General features: G+C 47.9%; 1 protein-coding gene and 1 long non-coding RNA gene across 4 annotated transcripts in view; one reads left to right on the forward strand and one right to left on the reverse strand.

The window, feature by feature from the left end:
- LOC102969546 (protein FAM169B) overlaps nucleotides 1–19919 on the reverse strand; it is an 88914-nt gene that overhangs the window by 45531 nt on the left and 23464 nt on the right. For both annotated transcript variants that reach the window (XM_042988144.1, XM_042988143.1), the window contains exon 3: nucleotides 18819–18918. In XM_042988144.1, the coding sequence (XP_042844078.1) occupies nucleotides 18819–18918 (100 nt within the window). The remainder of the gene's footprint in view (nucleotides 1–18818; nucleotides 18919–19919) is intronic.
- Nucleotides 7733–8780, forward strand: LOC122239397. Of its 2 annotated transcripts, none has more exons than XR_006218443.1 (3): nucleotides 7733–7854; nucleotides 8229–8365; nucleotides 8457–8780. It is a non-coding gene; the product is annotated as an uncharacterized LOC122239397 (long non-coding RNA). The 2 variants fall into 2 exon arrangements; XR_006218444.1 differs by having other exon boundaries at nucleotides 7854–7945.

The following is a 19919-nucleotide window of genomic DNA, read 5'->3' on the forward strand; positions in this document are numbered from 1 at the left end:
GCTTGACCTCTACTATCCTGTCTGCTCCCTCAAGTGGATACAGGTTTGTACCCACCACATTTTCTCGTGGCCGTTCCTTTCTCTGTCAGGGAGTGTTAAGCTGACCACCGTCTTCCTCACTTTCTCCTTCCAAGGCTGTTGAAGGAGCACCTCAGGCTCGATGAAGACACACATTTGAACCCACTCAGTGCCTCCTGACAAAATTTTTAAATTTTTTTAAGTGTTTATTTATTCGTGAGAGAGAGAGACACAGAGCATAAGCAGGGTAGGGCCAGAGAGAGAGGGAGAAGACACAGAATCTGAAGCAGGCTCCAGGCTCAGAGCTGTCAGCACAGAGCCCGACGCGGGGCTCGAACTCACCAACCGTGAGATCATGACCTGAGCCGAAGTCAGACACTTAACTGACTGAGCCACCCAGGCATCCCCTGACAAAATTTTTAAACCTTTCATCTTGCCTCCCAAGATCTCTTAAAGGAGCTAAGTCCTTTTTTGTTTAAACATGCTTTTTATAATGAATAAATAAGCAAAGCAATCATTGCTAAGAAGTTGACAAGATTTTTCCATAGTACGGGTCAGGGAGAACCGGCTGTCACCTGTCCTTGAAAGGATAGATGGGCTGTGACAGAGGCGAGCATTCCTCACAAGGATTTTTTTTAATGTTTTTATTTATTTATTTTTTTGGGGGGGGGAGAGAGCGCGAGCGCACACATAAGTGGGGGAGGGGCAGAGAGAGAGGGAGACACAGAATCCGAAGCTCCAGGCTCCGAGCTGTCAGCACAGAGCCCGATGCCCGGTTTGACCCCATGAACCACGAGGTCATGACCTAAGCCGAAGTCAGAGGCTCAGCTGACTGAGTCCCCCAGGCGCCCCTTTCCGGAGAAGGATTTTGAGGCCACGTTCTAACTCAGCAAGGAGGAGCACTGTGAAAGGAGCACTGTGATGGATGAGCAATATCCAGGGAGGAGGCAGGAGCACCTGTGGTTGTGCTCACCGTCCCTCCTCATCTGCCCCAACACACAGGCAGGCAGCAGGATGCACCCACATCATACACAGACCCTCCGAAGGTCACGATTCTGAAGCACATGTTGCTCATGTAACCCACATGTTGAGTCACTATTATGTGCAAAGCACATAATAAATCCACTCAAGGGATTAAATTTAGACTCTGGCTTAAGACACTGACAACTCCGAGGAGGAGACAATTGCCTGGGACGTGAAACGGAATACAGTGAAGTCAGATGGAGGCTGCGTGCTACAGGGCACCAGAGAGGATGAGGCAGGCATTCCTACTGAGGGGCCGGGAGAGTCTGTGGTGGAAGGCACCCCCAGCAGGCCTGAAGGATGCATCAGCCCAGGTAGGAAAGGGGACTCCAGGTACCGTAGGTGACGGGGCCTCAGAGATGTGAGAGGGCACAGCATGACGGGCAAGGACAGGAACTGAAGGGTGCCAGAGCGGACAGCGTGGGGAGAAGGGAGGAGGCCAATCAGGGAGGACTCAAGGGCCTACGTACTCTGCGGACCACTGCCAGCCACCATGCTTTGGAGAAAAAAAGGGGCATGACCCAGTTACAGTTTTTTTGTTTGTTTGTTTGTTTGTTTTGTTTTGTTTTGTTTTTACTTTTTTTTCAATATATGAAGTTTATTGTCAAATTGGTTTCCATACAACACCCAGTGCTCATCCCGAAAGGTGCCCTTCTCAATACCCATCACCCACCCTCTCCTCCCTCCCACCCCCCATCAACCTTCAGTTTGTTCTCAGTTTTTAACAGTCTCTTATGCTTTGGCTCTCTCACACTCTAACCTCTTTTTTTGTTTTTCTTTCCCCTCCCCCATGGTTTTCTGTTAACCCAGTTACAGTGTTAAAACAAGAACATGTACCAGAACCACAGGTGCAAGCACTCACCAAGCATCTGGCACAGCGCCAAGGGCAGTATCTCAGTTAATGCTTGCACGGCTGATTCTTCTTTTTTTTTTTTTCAGGTGAGGCTCAGAGGAGTTAAGAAACCTGGTCAAGGTCAGGTGCCCATAAACAGCAGCGTTGGGACTGGGTGTGAACCGAGTCCTGTTGGTTCCAGATCCCCCAATCTCCACATGAAGGAGAGACAAAAGGACAGAGCCAAGGGCCAGGCCCCGACGAAAGCTGACAGAGTCAGAAAGAGAGGGATGATGGGGCGCCTGGGTGGCTCAGTCGGTTAAGCGGCTGACTTCGGCTCAGGTCACGATCTCGCGGTCCGTGAGTTCCAGCCCCACGTCGGGCTCTGGGCTGATGGCTCAGAGCCTGGAGCCTGCTTCCGATTCTGTGTCTCCCTCTCTCTCTGCCCCTCCCCTGCTCATGCTCTATCTCTCTCTGTCTCAAAAATAAATAAACGTTTAAAAAAATTTTTAAAAACAAAAAGAAAGGGATGAAAGATGAGGAACAGACAAGAAAAAGACACTGTGACAAGAAAGGAGAGATCAGCATGGAAAGACCTTACTAGGGCAGATGCTTTAGGATTTCATTTTGCGCTTTGGGTGGGGGAAGGGGCCTGCCACCCATTCAGCAAACAAGGACAAGGGCCAGGCACTGCACTTGGCATCAGCAGGGGCAGGACAGGTGACCAGGCCATGACCACACACACCATGACCAGCACTCTCGGGCATGAGCGGCCGTCACGCACCCACCCAGGGGCTGTGCGCTCATCCATTTGGGCTGACATGACAAAACACCACGGACTTGTACAGGCTTGTAAACAACAGAAACGTGTTTCTGGTAGTTCTGGGAGGCTGAGAGCGGGCTGCCAGCATGAGCAGGCTCTGGTGAGAGCCCCCTTCCACATTCCAAACTGCTAACTTCTCGCGGTGTCCTTACAGGGCAGAAGGGACAAGGCAGCCCTCTGGGGTCTCTTTAGTAGGGGCACTGATTCCCATTCATGAGGGTAGAGCACCTCCCCCAAACCCTACTTCCTAATGCCATCCCACTGGGTTTGGATTTCAACATATGAATTTATGGGGCACACGAATATTCAGACCAGCAGTCTTTCGGCAGGGGGGGGGAGGCGGGGGGGGGGGGGGTGGCTGGGGCAGAATGCCAATGAAAGTCCTGAGCCAGACTGGGCTTCAGAGCTGGAGGCTGTGGGGACTAGGCTGAGATATTAGCTTCAGAAGTTTCTAGAATAGTCTGACCAATGAGAGACATAATCAGAGTAGTGTTTTAGAAAGAGAACAGTTGGGGTGGTGGGGAGGGGGTGCCTGGGTAGCTCAGTTGGTTGAGCGTCTAAATCTTCCTTTCCGGCTCAGGTCATGATCTCACGATTCGTGAAGTCGAGCCCCACACTGGGCTCTGCGCTGTCAGTGTGGAGCCTGCTTGGGATCCTCTCTCCCCCTTTCTTTCTGCCTCTCCCCCAGGTTGGTGTGATCTCTCTCTCAAAATAAATAAACTTAAAAAAATGGGGGGCGGGGGGGCGCCTGGGTGGCTCAGTCAGTTAAGCATCCAACTTCAGCTCAGGTCATGATCTCACAGCTTGAGGGTTCAAGCCCTGAGTCAGGCTCTGTGTTGACAGCTCAGAGCCTGGAGCCTGCTTCAGATTCTGTGTCTCCCACTCTGTATGCCCCTCCCCTGCTTGTACTCTGTTTCTCTCTCTCTCTCTCAAAAATAAAATAAAATTTTTTTTAATTTTTTTTTTAACGTTTATTTATTTTTGAGACAGAGAGAGACAGAGCATGAACAGGGGAGGGGCAGAGAGAGAGGGAGACACGGAATCTGAAACGGGCTCCAGGCTCTGAGCTGTCAGCACAGAGCCCGACGTGGGGCTTGAATTCACGGACCGTGAGATCATGACCTGAGCCGAAGTCGGACGCTTAACTGACTGAGCCACCCAGGCGCCCCAAATAAATTTTTTTTTTAATCTTTGTAATGAAAAACAAAAAAGAGAACAGTTGGATTATGCCCAGGTAGGAGGAATTAGCCATTTTGAAGTTAAAAAAAAGAAAAGTTTGGGGCGCCTGGGTGGCTCAGTCGGTTAAGCGTCTGACTTTGGCTCAGGTCATGATCTCATGGTTCATGAGTTTGAGCCCTGTGTTGGGCTCTGAGGTGACAGCTCAGAGCCTGCAGCCTGCTTTGGTCTCCCTGTCTCTCTGCTCCTCTCCCGCTCATACTGTCTGTCTCTCTCTCTCTCTCTCTCAAATAAATAAACATTTTTTAAAAAGTGTTGTTGTTGTTGTTGTTGTTGTTGTTGTTGTTGTTGTTGTTTAAAAAAAAAAAAAGGTTGTTGGAGAAGGATCTCCCTGATGGAGTGTAGAGAATGGTTTTAGGTGAGGCTGGAGGCAGGGAGAACAAGTGTTGATCCAGACAAGAAGTGAACAGGGGCTGACCACAGCAGTCAGGCTGGTAGGGAGGGAGATTCCCAGAGGACAGAAAACACCACCTGAGGAATCAGACTGGGCTAAGGCCGAAGACACAGGGTGGGGCAGAGGTTGGCAGCCAGCTCTCAAGCCTGAGTGGAAGATGCAGGTGCCTTCCCCAGGAAGAAGTGAGGACAAGAGGAGACGTAAAGGCTTTAGTTTTGAAATGCCTGTTAAAGCTAACAAGGTCAAGGCAGCCAGCAGGCAGCTAGATACACAGCAGAGACACAGAGAAGGTTCCTGCCCCCGTAACATCATAGGAACCAAAGAGGAAAGGGTTTACACACACACACACACACACACACACACACACACACAACACACACACACACCCCTTACCTCCCCCACACTAACTGCAAGCTGTTCATGTCCTGGCCCATGGTCTATACTTCTTCGATCACAACTGAAGGGGCTTCAAGTCCCCCTACTGCCCACCCTCTGCCTTAACTTGATCGCTCCCCCGGAGTCTAAGCTGCCATTGATTGCCCCGTTACAAATCTAAGAAATATGTAATTCCACAAAAAAAGAGTACAGTTAAACCAAAGTGACAGGCCATCTTCCCAAAAGCAAAATACACATAGGAAAAAAAAAAAAAAAAAACGTTGAAAAAGTTCTGGCAGAGGACAGCACATAAACACATTCCAAGGCATTACATGACTTTTATGCAACATTGACCGAGCCGGTCAATAATTTAAGGGGAGGGGAAAAATACGCAAGTTGACATAGCAACTGTCACATTACATTACTTGGGCTACCATTTCCATACAGATGTCTTCCTTAAAGGAAAACACTTCCCCAGATGCCCCATGAACTCGGGCGCCTCTCTGCCATAGAGAAAGAAACATCTGGTTTGCAGTATATTTGCAACAGCCTCCCTGTAGTTCTCAGGCCTCTCTTGCCTTAAGCAATTTTGTTTTCATAAGTCTAAGAGTTTAATTCAAGGAAGAGGGACAAGATGGGGTGCCTGGTTCCTGAGGTGCCGCTGGAATGCAAGGTGTTGGGGCAGAAAGAAACTCACATTGGGCTCCTGGGTGGCTCAGTAAGTTAAACGTCGAGCTGTTGATTTCGGCTCAGGTCACGATCTCACAGTTCATGAGTTTGAGTCCCACATCGGGCTCTGTACTGACAGTGTGGAGCCTGCTTGGGATTCTCTCTTTCTCTCTCTCTCTCTCTCTCTCTCTCTCTCCCCCTCTGTCTCTCTCTGTGTCTCTGTCTGTCTCTCTCTACAATAAGTAAACTTAATTATTTTTAATGTTTACTTATTTTTGAAAAAGAGAGACAGCATGAGCAGGGGAGGGGCAGAGAGAGAGGGAGACAGAACCTGAAGCAGGCTCCAGGCTCTGAACTGTCAGCACAGAGCCCGACGCGGGGGCTCAAACTCAGGAATGGTGAGATCATGACCTGAGCCGAAGTCTGACACTCAACTGACTGAGCCACCCAGGCTCCCCTCAAAATAAATAAATAAGGAAGGAAGGAAGGAAGGAAGGAAGGAAGGAAGGAAGGAAGGAAGGAAGGAAAGAAAAGAAAGGAAGGAAAGGAAGGAAGGAAGGAAGGAAGGAAGGAAGGAAGGAAGGAAGGAAGGAAGGAAAGAAACCCACACCAAAGCTAGTCCATCTAGGAAAGGAATCTTAAAATCACCAGTCTGGACCAAGGCAAACACGGTGAGTTTCTCAGGGCTCAGGGAAGCAGAGAAAGGTGCAGACAGCCCTAGATGCAGTGGTAAAACCCTCAGATGCCTCAAAGACGCACCCACACCCCCAGACAATGGCTCCATCTTTGGCACTAGAAATATTTTCCTTGGACCTTCCCTGTTTTGCAAATACCATTAGTCCCTTGGTAAGAATGACATGTCTTTGTTTGTGGGATGCTGTTTTCCCCTACGTTTAAATCCAACTCACAGTAAATGCCATAAATTAACACGGAATAATGAAGAAAATCCCAAACAATAGCCAACATGTGTTCCCAAAACACGATGTTGTCACTGTGAGTGGCTCTTCAGTCTGCATCGGTCACTGCCCAAGGAAAACAGAACCCTCGGCTTCCAGCGTGGAGCTTCTCTAGCTTAAGGGAACTCGGGTCCTACTTAACCTGGGGGCCACCTGGTCCCAGCCTCACGTCCATGGTCACACGGGCACCTTAGCTGCCAAGGGGGAACAGGTATTTAAACTGAAGCTGCATTTCTGGCCAGCGCTCTTTTCCCCCAAACTGTCAAACCCACTTCAGTGAGACTCCACTAATGTGGAAAGTGGGGCGAGGGACCCATCTTGGGCCCTCTGCATCACCAAAAAGCAAGCACAGACTCAAACATAAGGATCCCAAGTCCGCACAGTCCTGGGAGGCTGCACCAACGGGGTGCCTGGTAACCAGGTGGTTACCAGGTGGGGTCCCTGGTTACACTTGGCTTCGCGAGTCTGCGGGGCCATCACACTTCAGAGCCAGAAAAACTGCAATGACTTCCCCACGTGCTGAAATTCAGACTTTACCAGGCCAACAAGCCTCTCCCCCAACCACCCCCCTCCTGCCATATAAGCTTGCTTTTTACTGGATAGACAGAAACCACCATTTCATCGAGTCACATCGGCAGGTTCATCCCACGAAACGGAGCTGTGTTTAAGCCCCATCCACCCTACCCGCCAGGAGGCCAGGCCTCTCCCTTTAAGGCCCACTCAGGATTAAGAGCTCCCTTTCTGGGAGTCACAAATTCGCAGCACCCTTCCACCGTCACCTTCTGGCCTTCCCCCCTTGACCCCTCTCCAAAATCCAGACAGCACACTCAGGGGTGAGGAGCATCCCAGATAGGGTTCCCCAATTCTGAAGCTCCCTGGGCACCTCAGGGGCACACCTTCCACCCCCTACCCCCGACCCACCACCCACCTGCCCCAAACGCGGCCCCCAGAAGGCCTGGACGGGGGCCTGGCATGTCGCAATCCCGCCCGGCCCCGCGACGGCCACTGGGAAGGCGGGCTCCACACAGGTTCCAGTTTCATCTGAATGTTTGCCTTGGCTCGTTGCTGTCGCTGCAGGCCTAGAATGGGCATGCTTTTCCAGGAAAAAATCATCATTTTTTGATTCCCTGCTTGTTTTTCTCAGGGTGCACATGACATGCAATCACCAAAAACTGTAAATAAATTAGCAGCAATTTGAAGGATGAGTGTTATGCTTGGTCACAAAACGTCCTGGAAGAGAGCTAGGGGGATAGATGTTCTAATCAGAGAAGTCAACATGCGGTGAAAAGACCACAAACAATCTCTCCTCCGGCTGCCTGCGCCGGAAGTATCCCGTTGTTTGTCAGCCTTGCCGCCCCCACCCCCACCGCCACCCCCAACCCGCCCCTGCACAGGGAGCCGACGAGAACTGGCCCAACACCCACCCGGAAGAGCCCTCCCGTCCAAGAGCCGACGGTCCGCCCACGGAGATGAGCCACCGGAAATGACTCGAGATGAACGGCCACCAGGGATGTGCCCCACATTGAAGGTGCACCCAGGACCCCACCCAGACCCCACCCTCCAATCTGAGCTCCCACAGACCCCTTCAGACGCGAGCGCTGCTTCCCCTCACCCACAAGGTGATTTTCCCTCCCGGTTGCCCAGCACTGTAGGCACCAGCGCCAAGCCCAGCTGAGAGCTGAGCCATTCCCAGCCCCTCCTCCCCGTACCTGCCATCCACCCCCAGTGTCGTCCTTCCCACTGTTTCCCCAACCCGTGCCCTCCCCACCAGGCATCCCTCCCCTGGGCTCTAACCGTCCTCCCAAGGATCTGTTGGCTTGTGCTCCCACTCATCCTCCCTTCTGGGCACGCATAAGGCACTCTGCAAAGAGCTGAAGAACCAAACAGGACCCCTGTCTCCAGCCCCAGGGCCCACCATCCTCCAGAGCATCACGAGGCATCTAACTGCCCTCAGCATGGCCTCTCAGCAGCCAAGGGCCCGGAGCATAATGAGAAGGTTCTGTGAAAGGAAACTTTAAAATATTCAAAGAAGGGACCAGGTGAGTCATGGCCAGACTGCAAGATGGGAAGCTGCTGGGGGGCAGTGGCAGGGCGGCGGGATGAGCTTCTGGGTCCCCTGTGCCTCTGCAGGTGCTCCTTTGGATCCAGAGCCCCCAGCCCTGCAGGGCAGAGGGGCAGCCCCTGTGACCACTGTGTGACCACCAGTGAGCCCAAATGCCAGGAAAGAGAACCAGCGATCCCAGAAAATAGACAGTGGAGAACTCCCGCCCCCTATTTTGACCAGACTGCCACCTCCCTGCCAAGAACCAGGGCTGGCCCCTCCCTCCACCCAGCAATACCCAAAAGGCCCCTTATTCCAGAAACTTCTATAATGCTGTAGCATTAACTCTCTTTCATTTGACTCAATTATAAATTACCATTTTTAATCAACCTCTGGTATTCTTCACCGTCTCCTCTGATCATCTGACCACTGGGTTTTATATGAAAAATATATATATATATCAAAAAGACAATTGTCAGAAAAAGTGCTGAAAAAAAAATCTGGCAGGTTTCCTAACATGGAAAACAGGTAGACATCATCTAGGAAGACTATACATGGGGCCCAGGAGCTTGCCGAGACACCTTCCAACAGAGAGGGTCAGATGTTAAAAGACCAAGTGTAGAGGGTAAGAGGCACCCCCATAACCAAGGACAGGTCCCCAGGCCCAGCACAATCCTTTAAGGTCATATGGGAAAGACTGCAGCAGTGAGTAAGTTTGGGCAGGCTACAAAAATATTCAAGAAAATAGAGTGAGCTATGCCTAAACTCAAGGGGAGAACCTGGAGGTAGAAACATTCCTTAGCCAGATGCTCTAATGGTCACAGAGGACCATCTTCACTTGCTCCAAATTAGGAGCAAGGTTGGCAACTGGAAATAGTGCAAAGGCAAGAGGGGTGCGTTAGCTACTTTCAGAAAAGCTCAAGTCTCTAGACACAGGGAATTTATGTCCCAGGGGCCAGAAAGTCCTGCAAATGTAATCCTGAAGTTGTAACCCTTAATCTCTGAGAGTATGGGAGGCCAGGGTTGGGCCAAAAAAAAAAAAAAAAAAACAAACAAATGAGCCAGAACTATCCCTCCTCATGACAGTCTAGAACGAATTATAAAAGATGGTCCATAACGACCCTAGAAAAGAAAGACTGGATTTAAAATCAGCATGAATTGGGGCGCCTGGGTGGCTCAGTCGGTTGAGCGTCCAACTTCTGCTTAGGTCATCTCACTGTTCCCGAGTTCAAGCCCCACATTGGGCTCTGTGCTGACCGTGCAGAGCCTGGAGCCTGTTTCGGATTCTGTGTCTCCCTCCCTGTCTCTGCCCCTCCCTTACTCGTGCTCTGTGTCTCTCTCTTAAAAATAAATAAACATTAAAAAAAATTAAAAAATAAAATCAGCATGAATTCACCAAGACCAAAGAAGACAAACTGGCCTCGCTTACCTTTTCTAACAAGTGTGCCAGGCTAGTGTTCGGAAAATACCTAAACATAAGTAATCCTAATTTCACGAGCCAGATTTCCTCCATTCTTAATTTCAGGCATGCATTTCAGAAAACATCTTTAAATCTCCTTATGGATGAACCAGAAATATATGCTAAATAACAGGTTGGGTGTATATTTAGTGGTATCATAACTGCATGAATAAAAAAAAAAAAACAGCATTTTTTAAATGATTTGGATTAAAAAATAAAGTGCACACCTTCAGGGGCACCTGGCTGGCTCAGTCAGGAGAGCATGCAGCTCCTTATCTCAGGGTCATGAGTTTAAGCCCCACATTGGGTGGAGAGATTACTTGAAGATAAAATAAATAAACTTAAAAAAAAGAATGCACACTGTCAAAGGCTAAATGACATTAACTAAACAGCCAGAAGGAAGGGTTAATCTAACTGGATGGAAGGACCTGCTCTTCAAACAAGCAAAGACTTCTTAGATATGACACAAAAGCACAAGCAACAAAACATAGATAAACTGACCATAACAAAAAATTTTAGGGGTGCCCGGGTGGCTCAGTTGGTTAAGCGTCCAACTCTTGATTTCAGCTCAGGTCACGATCTCACAGTTTGTGAGTGCGAGTCCCACATCAGGCTCTATGCTGACAGTGCGGGGCCTGCTTGAGATTCTCTCTCTCCCCTCTCTCGCTGACACTCTCCACTTGCTCTCTCTCTCTCTCTAAAAATAAATAAATTTAAATTTTCTTTTCAATTTGAAACTTTTGTGCTTCTAAGGACACTAAAAGGAAAGTAAAAAGACAACCCATAGAAGAGGAGAAAATTTTTTGCAAATCATATACCTAATAAGGGACTTGTGTCCAGAATACATAAAGAATTCTTACAACTCAAAAATAAGAACACAAATAATCCAATATAAAAATGGACAAAGAGTCTGAAATAGATAATTCTTCCTAAGAAGACATAAAAATGGCCAGTAAACACTTGAAAAGATGTTCAACATCATTAGTCATGAGGGAAATGCAAATCAAAACCACAATGGTTCTAAAAAATAAAAATAAACATAAAATAAATAAGATTCTTTAAAAACCACAATGACTCCTTGACATTGGTCTTGGCAACGATTTTTGGATCTGACACCAAAAGCAAAGGCAACAAAAGCAAAATAAGCAAGTGGGGCTACATCAAACTAAAAAGCCTCTGCACAGCAAAGGAAACCGTCGACAAAATGAAAAAGCAACCTACCAAATAGGAGAAAGTATTTGCAAATCATATATTTGGTAAAGGGTTAGTATACAAAATACATAAAGAACTCCTACAACTCCATAGAAAAGAAAACAAATAATCTGATTACAAAATGGGCAGAGGATCTGTGTTATACTGTGATTTATAACAAGGAAGAGAAAGAGAGACGGGGCGGGGATGATCTTCATCCCTGTTTCTGGCAGAGCTCCTTTAGGAGCTCATTACAATTTCTTAAGTGACAAAGGTGTCTCTTGTTAGGTTAACAAGATGATTTTTGCAGCTTCTAAAGATAGAGACTGGTTTTAGGAGAACAAGCCATGTGATTAGCCATGGAAACTTTCAATCCCATCACCTTGACCTCTGAGAACAGGAGAGAGGCTAAGGGGTGAATCAATTACCAATGGCCAATGATTTAAACTATCATGTCCATATCATAAAGGAGGGGGTTTGAAGAGTTTCCAGGCTGGTGAGTATGTGGAGTTAACAGAAGAATGGCATCCCTGGAGTGGACACGAAACCTCCTTGCCTATTCCTCATACCTCACCCTATACAACTCTTCCATCTGGCTGTTCTGAGTTATATCCTATTATATAAACCAGTAATCTAGTAAATGAAATGTTTCTCTGAATTCCGTGAGCCACTCTGGCAAACAAATCAAACTAAAGAAGTAGAAAACTCTGATTTTATAGCAGTCTGAAAACAGGTAACAATCTAGATGTGCAACTGGCATAGAAAGTTCAAAGACAAGGTCATGGGAACCTCCAATATGTAGCCAGTTGGTCAGAAGTAAAAGCAATAGCCCGGGCTTGTAACTGGCATGTGAAGGGACTCGGGAGTCTTATAGGATCGAATTCCTTATCCTCTGGGATCGATGCTACCTCTGGATAGATGGTGTCAGACCTGAGTTGAATGGTGTAACACCCAGCTGGTATATGGAGAATTACTTGGTGTTGTATGGGAAAACACCCCCTCCACGCACTGGAAACTGAGTCTCAAAACACACTTAGGATGAGTAGACATTTTTCCAAAGAGGTCATACACATGGCCAATAGGTACATGACAAAGTGTCCAATATTACTCACCATCAGGGAAATGCAAGCCAAAATAATAATGAGACATCACCTCATACCTGTTAGAAAGGCTAGTATCAAAAAGACTTTGGTGAGGATGTGGAGAAAAAGAAACCTTTGCGCACTATTGGTGGGAACGTACTTTGGTGCAGCCCCTATGGAAAGCAGTATGGAGGTTCCTCACAAAATTTAAAATAAAACTACCATGTGATCCAGCAACTGCACTTCTGAGTATCTATCTGAAGGAAACAAAAACGCTGACTTAAAGAGACATATGCATATCTATCCACACAAAACCACGTACGTGAATTTCCACAGCCGCATTATTCATAATAGCCCAATGGTGGCAATAACCCAAATGTCCAACAACTGATAAATGGATACATAAAATGTAGTATATCCATACAATGGAATAGTGTGGAACCATAAAAATAAGTGTACTAAAGCATCTACAACATGGATGATCCCTGAAAACATCATGCTAAGTGAAAGAAATTAGACTCAAAAGGCCGTGACTCCATTCATATGAAACATCCAGAACAGACAAATTCATAGAAACAGAGTAGATTGCCTAAGGCTGAGGAGGATAGGTGGGCAGAAGACAGTGACACACAAGGGGAGACAGGTTGGCTTCCTTTAGGGATGATGAAAAGCAAGCGTGGTGGTAAATGCAAAACTCTACGAATATACTAACAACCATCGAACTATAGGTTTTAAATGGGTGGTTGTATGGGGCGCCTGAGCGGTCAGTCGGTTAAGTGTCTGACTTCAGCTCAGGTCATGATCTCGAGGTTCATGAGTTGGAGCCCCACGTGGGGCTGTCTGCTATTAGCACTGAGCCATCTTCAGATCCCGTCTTCCTCTTTCTCTCTCTCTCTCTCGGTTCCTCCCCTGCTCACATGCATCCTCTCTCTCTCTCTCTCAAAAATAAACATTTAAAAAAATGTTTTAATGGATAATTGTATGACATGTGAATTATGTCTCAATAAATCTGTTTATACATATAATGGGAATAAAAGTAGTCTTTCCTGTGGGTCCAAAACATCAACAAATTTTGGAGGACAGGGCCATGTCTTTAATAATGAGTTTGTGCTGAAAAAGCCCAGAAGCCAGGCATGCATGGTAATGAGCTGTCAGCTGGAGGTGAGTCAACCTTTGGTTGGTTCCACTGAAATGCCGAGGCATGATGAGTAACTGTAATTGCATTTCTTTTTTTTTTTTTTTTGTAAGTTATTTATTTATCTTGAGAGAGAGTATGCGTGAGTATGAGCAAGTGGCAGAGGAGCAGAGAGAGAGAGACAAAGAGAGAGAGAATCCCAAGGAGGCTCCACACCACCAGTGCAGAGTCCAAAGCGGGGTTTGAACTCACACCGTGACATTATGACCTGAACTGAGGTCTGTCGCCTAACCGACTGAGCCACCCAGCTGCTCCACCTCCAGCCATTTATTTCTAACAAGCTTCCTGGTGCTATCTCACAGCTGGGCCACGGGCCACACCACTGAGTAAAAAGACAGGAAACTGAAGCTCAGAGATGCTAAATAGCTTAACCCAGGCCACCCCACTCACCAAGGACCAAGGATTGGAAATCAGGTCTAAGTGACTCCAAAACCCAGGTTCTTCCCTCGACAGCGTCCGTGATACGGGCCCTGGACGCCATGTTCCAGGAGAAGCCTAGATCTGACTCAGAAAAGAATCCAGGATGTCATGACCCTGGAGCCCATGTCACAGGGGGAGCAGCTGAAGAATGAGAAATGTGTGTCAGACATGGCAGCTGACCCACGCCTGGGAAGATCTATCCTGTGGAGGAGCCCTGCCTACAACTGCAAGCCTGGATGGCCCCAGTGGGGGCACCAGGCCAGGAAGGAGACGTACGGGCATATCAGTTTGGATTCCTTACGAAGAAATGTTCTAATACTCAGAGGTGTCCCAGAATAGAACAGTCTATCCCAGGATGCAGAGGCCCCAGACTAGAGCCCAGTGCTCCCCAGACACCACCCTTAAGATTCTGACAGAGTTACATACCAACTTTATTAGCCCTGCCACAAAAGAGGCATCATTTGCTGTTTTAAAAAATAAACTTTAGGGGCATCTGGATGGCTCAGTCGGCTAAGTGTCCGACTTTGGCTCAGGTCATGATCTCAAGGTCCGTGGGTTCAAGCCCCGCATCGGGCTCTGTGCTGATGGCTCAGAGCCTGGAGCCTGCTGCAAATTTTGTACCTCCCCCTCTCTCTGCCCCTCCCCTGCTCATACTCTGACTCTGTCTCTCTCTCAAAGATAAATAAAAAGATTTTTTTTCATTTTTTTTAAGTTTATTTTTGACAGAGAGAGAGAGACAGAGCATGAGTGGAGGAGGGGCAGAGAGAGGGAGACACAGAATCTGAAGCAGGCTCCAGGCTCTGAGCTGTCAGCACAGAGCCCCATGCGGGGCTCAAACTCACGGACCGCGAGATCGTGACCTGAGCCGAAGTCAGATGCCCAACCAACTGAGCCACCCAGGCGCCCCTAAAAAAAATTTTTTTTAAATAAACCTTAGACAAATCTTTCGATTCTAGCTATGGGCTCTCAGCTGGGAGACATATTTTCCTTTCTTCTTTTTTTTTTTTTTAGATTAATAAGTGATAGATAAGTATCAAAGGCATATTAGTAGGAATTGCAAACTTTTTCCTTGATATATTTAGGATTGAAATAAAATTCAAAAGATCATCCATCCTTTTCTCTCCTGAAATTCAACCGCACTCCCCCCCAAAATCTCCTTGGAAAATACCGGACCTAATGATCTACACAGCCCTGCAATCATGAGCTTCTGGACCCCTGCATCCCTCCTCCAAAGCTGAACAGCCCTAGTCTCTTCAAGCCTTGTTCAAATGGTTTCAAGCCCTCTCATCACCCCGGTTGTTCTCCATGGACGAGTGCCAGTTTGCTTCATATGCGGTCTCAGCAGCACCAAAGAGAACAAATCTGTAATTGCACCGGGATATTACCCTTCCATTACCGCAGTCCCAGGTCACGTCTGCTGTCCAGCAGCCCCACTGCAATGCCGGGGCTCACTGTGCTTTCTGAGGATGAAAACCGCCATCTGTGTCTTTTTCCCTGGGTGGCGCAGAGACACGTCCTCCCGGGCACATCCTTGATCATTGGTTGCTTTTGGACGGACTAGATGACACTTATCCCGTGAGGCGGTCTGGGATCAGTAGACGGAAAACAACTCTCTTACAATTAGGTTTGTTCAAACACAGGCTAACCTGGCCTAGTGTGGTACTGCCTGCCTATCCATGAGGTGTGCAGGCAGAATTCATCCGGAGGTCACGCAGCTGCCAAAGCGTGGCCAGCACTTGGCGAGAATGCCTCCCGCTCTAAAATCCCCTGCTTCTATCACACAACACTCGAAGACGGAGGAAGAGCAAGCCCCACGTGGGCTCACGTGCAAGAGCCAAGGGCGCCGTGACGGAAAAACACGACGGGCATCACGCCTACTCTTGGCCCTGGACGGTCCAGAGCGTCATCAGCTTTTCTGCCACAAATCACTTCATGCTCACCACCACCCTGTGAAGTGAGGCATCCCAGTTTGCAAATGACAAATGAGCTCGGGTCAAATCACTTCTCTGGGTCGCCCAGGAGGTTGGCAGAGCCAGGATGCCAAATTAGTCGTCTCTGACACCATCGTCCGGGTTCATCCTATGCTTCCCTGCAAATCACAGGAGGAAATGGGAAAGGCCAAGGGCCATCAGCTGGTGGGAATCTGGAATGCTAGGGTAAGCAGTTTTGATTGAATGCAGGAGAAAAGAAAAAGACCACAGCTTTTTTTGATAAGGAGTTATTTTTTCATCTCTGTAAACGCTTGACATCAGTTAAGAATTTAAAAATAGAAGGAATAATAAAACAAGGGGAAAGAAATGAAAGATAAGGCCCTTGAGAGGCAACTAAGGAATGGGGGTCCTCAGCAGCGTTGGTGACCGGCTGGCCTCTGATCAGAGAAACAGTGAAGAGTGAACCCCACAGGGACGAAGGCACGTGCTTCTCAAACCACCTTTCTGGAAAGTGCATCTCCAGCGTCTTTGAGGAAGAAGCTGGAGAGCTTCATGACTTACATCCCAACACCAGCCTGTCATGCACGTTAACTGCTTGTCCCCCGGGAATTCAGAACTCCAGGATGTTTGCCATTTGCTCACAGGGTTATCAAGAATTGCTGTGATGGACTCAACCAGCTTCTCAACGATTAACTCCTACATGGGGCTTATCAAACAGCTTCAGATCCCTTTAGTGTCCACCCAAACACACACATGGCCTTCACCGATGTAACTGTCCATACAGAATTACAAAGGAACCAGGGACACAACGGTCACAACCAGGCATGGGGGTGATGTGACAAGCGGGTCAGAGCTGGGAAGAGGGTCTACGACAGCATCCGCTGCTTCCGAGTTCAAACCAGCTACAGGAGGTGCGTTCATGCACTCGTGTCGGTTTCAAAATACTAGATTTAAGAGTGTGAGGTACGCATAACACCTGCGCACTTTCTGGAACTCGTGCAAAATTTCAGCAAGCACCACAGAGCCCCAGCCAGTAGGAAAACATTTGAAAACTTTATTTAAAGCGCTATTGTATATAAGGAAAGGTCCAGAGTGAGATTTCTCATAGCTTATGAATATTTATTATAATACATTCTTGAAAACAACCAAAAAATTAAGTACAGTATAAATAGGAAACAGATTTATGAGTCAGTCACATGTTTACATTATGCAAATTATAGTTAAAGACCTATAACCAGGATATTGTTAAATGCCGAAGAAAGGTGGGGGGGGGGGAGCGCTGCTGATATTTGGACGTTTGCTTAAAATCGGCAAGTGATATTTTGAGTTTTGTTGACAATCTGTTCACCGAAGAGTGCCTGTGGGCACATCTTGTTACTTTCGCTAACCTGGTGGTAGAGTCCCAAATTCAAGGCAATGCCGAAGGCCTGGGGTTCTCATAGCCCCTTTGTTCATGGCAACCAAGGCTTTGTTGGACAGAAATGGAAGGAGTCCTGAACCTGAACCAGAAAGCTCTCACACACAGCAGCCACTCTCAGCCTTGGACCAATGAAGAGGCTTTGCCAACATGCTAAAAACTCCCACAGAGAGCTAGCTAAGAACACTTGTGTCTCCAGATGAACAAGAAAAGAAGCAGAAACAACAGTCTCTGGGCTGAATAACTTTCTCCAGTCCAGGATATCACCTTGGGCTTTGTGACACCAATCAAGCAGAGTGTCCTCTGAGTACAAACGCTGGGTACGCAGGGTGAAAAGCAAAGGTCTTTCTCCAGGGGGGCTGGAGAGCTGAAGAAAGCCCCCTCTGCAAACTGTAGTTAAAGATCTGTAACCCCAAACTTTCACCAGATAACACGTCGTTTACAGGGGGCTGACTGATAAAGGGTTGGTTTGGTCTTTTTTAATTTCTTATTAGGAAAATAATACATGGTCACCGAAAAACACATCCATAAAACACAGAAAAGTATAATCAAGGAGAAAATTTCCAAAATAGAAAGGAAACTGGGGCACCTGGGTGGCTCAGTCGGTTAAGCTTCTGACTTCGGCTCAGGTCATGATCTCACGGTTTGTGGGTTAGAGCTCCACGCAGGGCTCTGCCCTGACAGTTCAGAGCCTGGAGCCTGCTTCAGATTCTGTGTCTCCCTCTCCCTCTCTGCCCCTGTCCTGCTCATGCTCTGTGTATCTCAGCAATAAAATAAACATTTAAAAAAAGTTTTTATAGAATGGAACTTAAATTGGGGCCCCCTTGAAGTCAGAGACTTCAAAGGTGTTTTCACCTGTGCCCTGGGCCCCAGGTGGAAAGATGGGCTGGGAACCTTCTCCCCTAGCCACCTCCTGCCACCCGCTACCAACAGCCCAGATCCCTACCCCATATGCAACTCAGCACTCACTCCAGGGAGCTGAAATCGGTCACAAATGGTCTCTTCATAATGCAGAGGAAGAATAAATGAGTAACAGATTAAATAAACTTCCTCACCAGAAACAAAACCCCACCCAATCATCACCTTGCAAAACTCCCCTGCAATGCACTAGCTGTGTGGCCCAAGGCAAATTACTTGACCATCAGAGGCCTCATTTGTACATGGGGGATAAGAATAGTCCCTGTGCTTCGTAGGACTGTGGGGACACTCCAACAAAAGGGCTCTGCCCTCTGCACACAACCCGTACATGTTATTAACAACAACATCAAGTACTACCCTCAAAGGCAGCTCGGAACACAGTCATCGTGGGTACGAGGGTGTCTAGTGTCTTTTTTTTTTTCACGTTTATTTATTTTTGAGAGAGAGAGAGTGAGAGCCAGGGAGGGGCAGAGAGAGAGAAAGGGAGACACAGAATCCAAAACAGGCTCTAGGCTCTGAGCTGTCAACACAGAGCCCGATGCGGGGCTCGAACCCACAAACCGTGAGATTTGACCTGACCCGAAGTCAGGCGCTTAACCGACTGAGCCGCCCAGGCTCTCCGAAGGTGTCTAGTGTCTTAATACAAAAGCCAATATGTGTGTCAATAAACAAAAATAATGCACTATCAGATCTCTAAAGGCTGAAAATCAATCACTTCTGCCTTGATATTCTTCTAGGTCCAGCCTAAGAGTACAACCACCATTCCATGTATTTAATTCCATTAGCTGCAAAAGCAATTCAATCAGAATTCTTGCTCAATCCATTAATAACCACCAACCTGTCTTTGTGTCCTGGGGATTAACCAAGGCTAATATTTTATGTTGAGGTTCGTCACGGTACATGGTGCAAAAGCAAACAGACGAAGCTTCCAGTTTAATCTGAAAAAAAAAAAAAAAAATGAAATCACCATTTTGTTCTGTCATCCTGGTAAGGGCACGGGAAATGACCTAACAATTAACTAGCACAATATTCACCAAAAGAACTGTTACACGGAGGTTAATTTGACAGGATGGAGGCAATTTAGAAATGGAAACCTTTACCCACTCTGAGCTAAACACAAGTGGCAAGTGACAAAGGCCCTTCCTTTGTCTCCCACCCAGCAAAACCCTCTCCATCCATTGTTTACTTGTCCATCTATCCAAGGACTGATTAAATACCTACTCAACTGGTACCCTTCCAGTCCCTCCCTTCCATATGCTTTGGGAAGCATCAGCCTCCCCCACCCAAATCCCCCTTGGGCCTCAGCCTACAAAAGCCAATGGCCACACGCTCACCTCGGGCTTGCACCTGCCAGGCTGGCCTCCACTGTATTCCTGTGGCCACTCCATGGAAACAGCCTCAACAAGCCTGTGTCCACCCACGATGCCACTCAGGCTGCCTGCCGCCCTGCCACTGGTCTCTGCAAGCCGTCTCAATAAACCCATATCCTCTCTGGGGCCTGCAGGCTCAGCTCTGGGTCTGGGGTGGCCCAGGGGCAGAGAACCTCAGTGCCGGTGCCTGTGGGCTTATGAACCAGAGGAACACCAAGCAGCATGTGTGGAGCCTGTAATGCGGGGACTGTCCGAGAGCCTTCTTGAAAGCGCTGCCATCCCAGCCCTCTTTGGGGCCATCGAGCCCACTGCTCCTGGCTCCCAAAGCAAAAGGCCAACATGTTCCACTGCAAAGCCTGTTTTGAAAACTGAGGAGAGTATAAGAAAATGAGAAAAGAATGTGTCAGCTGAGCGAGGCAGGCAGGATGCCTGTAAAAGTTTACAGCAGGCCTCCGTGGTTTTGGAGAACTGTTTCTTAACAAATTCAAGTCACCGTTAGGGACAGTCTCCGAGCTGGCCCTCCCACAGTGGTTCTGTGAAGCACAGTTTACCCACTAGAGGGCTGTTAC

This window comes from Panthera tigris, chromosome B3 (assembly GCF_018350195.1).
Source record: "Panthera tigris isolate Pti1 chromosome B3, P.tigris_Pti1_mat1.1, whole genome shotgun sequence".
Classification (NCBI taxonomy): Eukaryota; Metazoa; Chordata; class Mammalia; order Carnivora; family Felidae; genus Panthera; species Panthera tigris.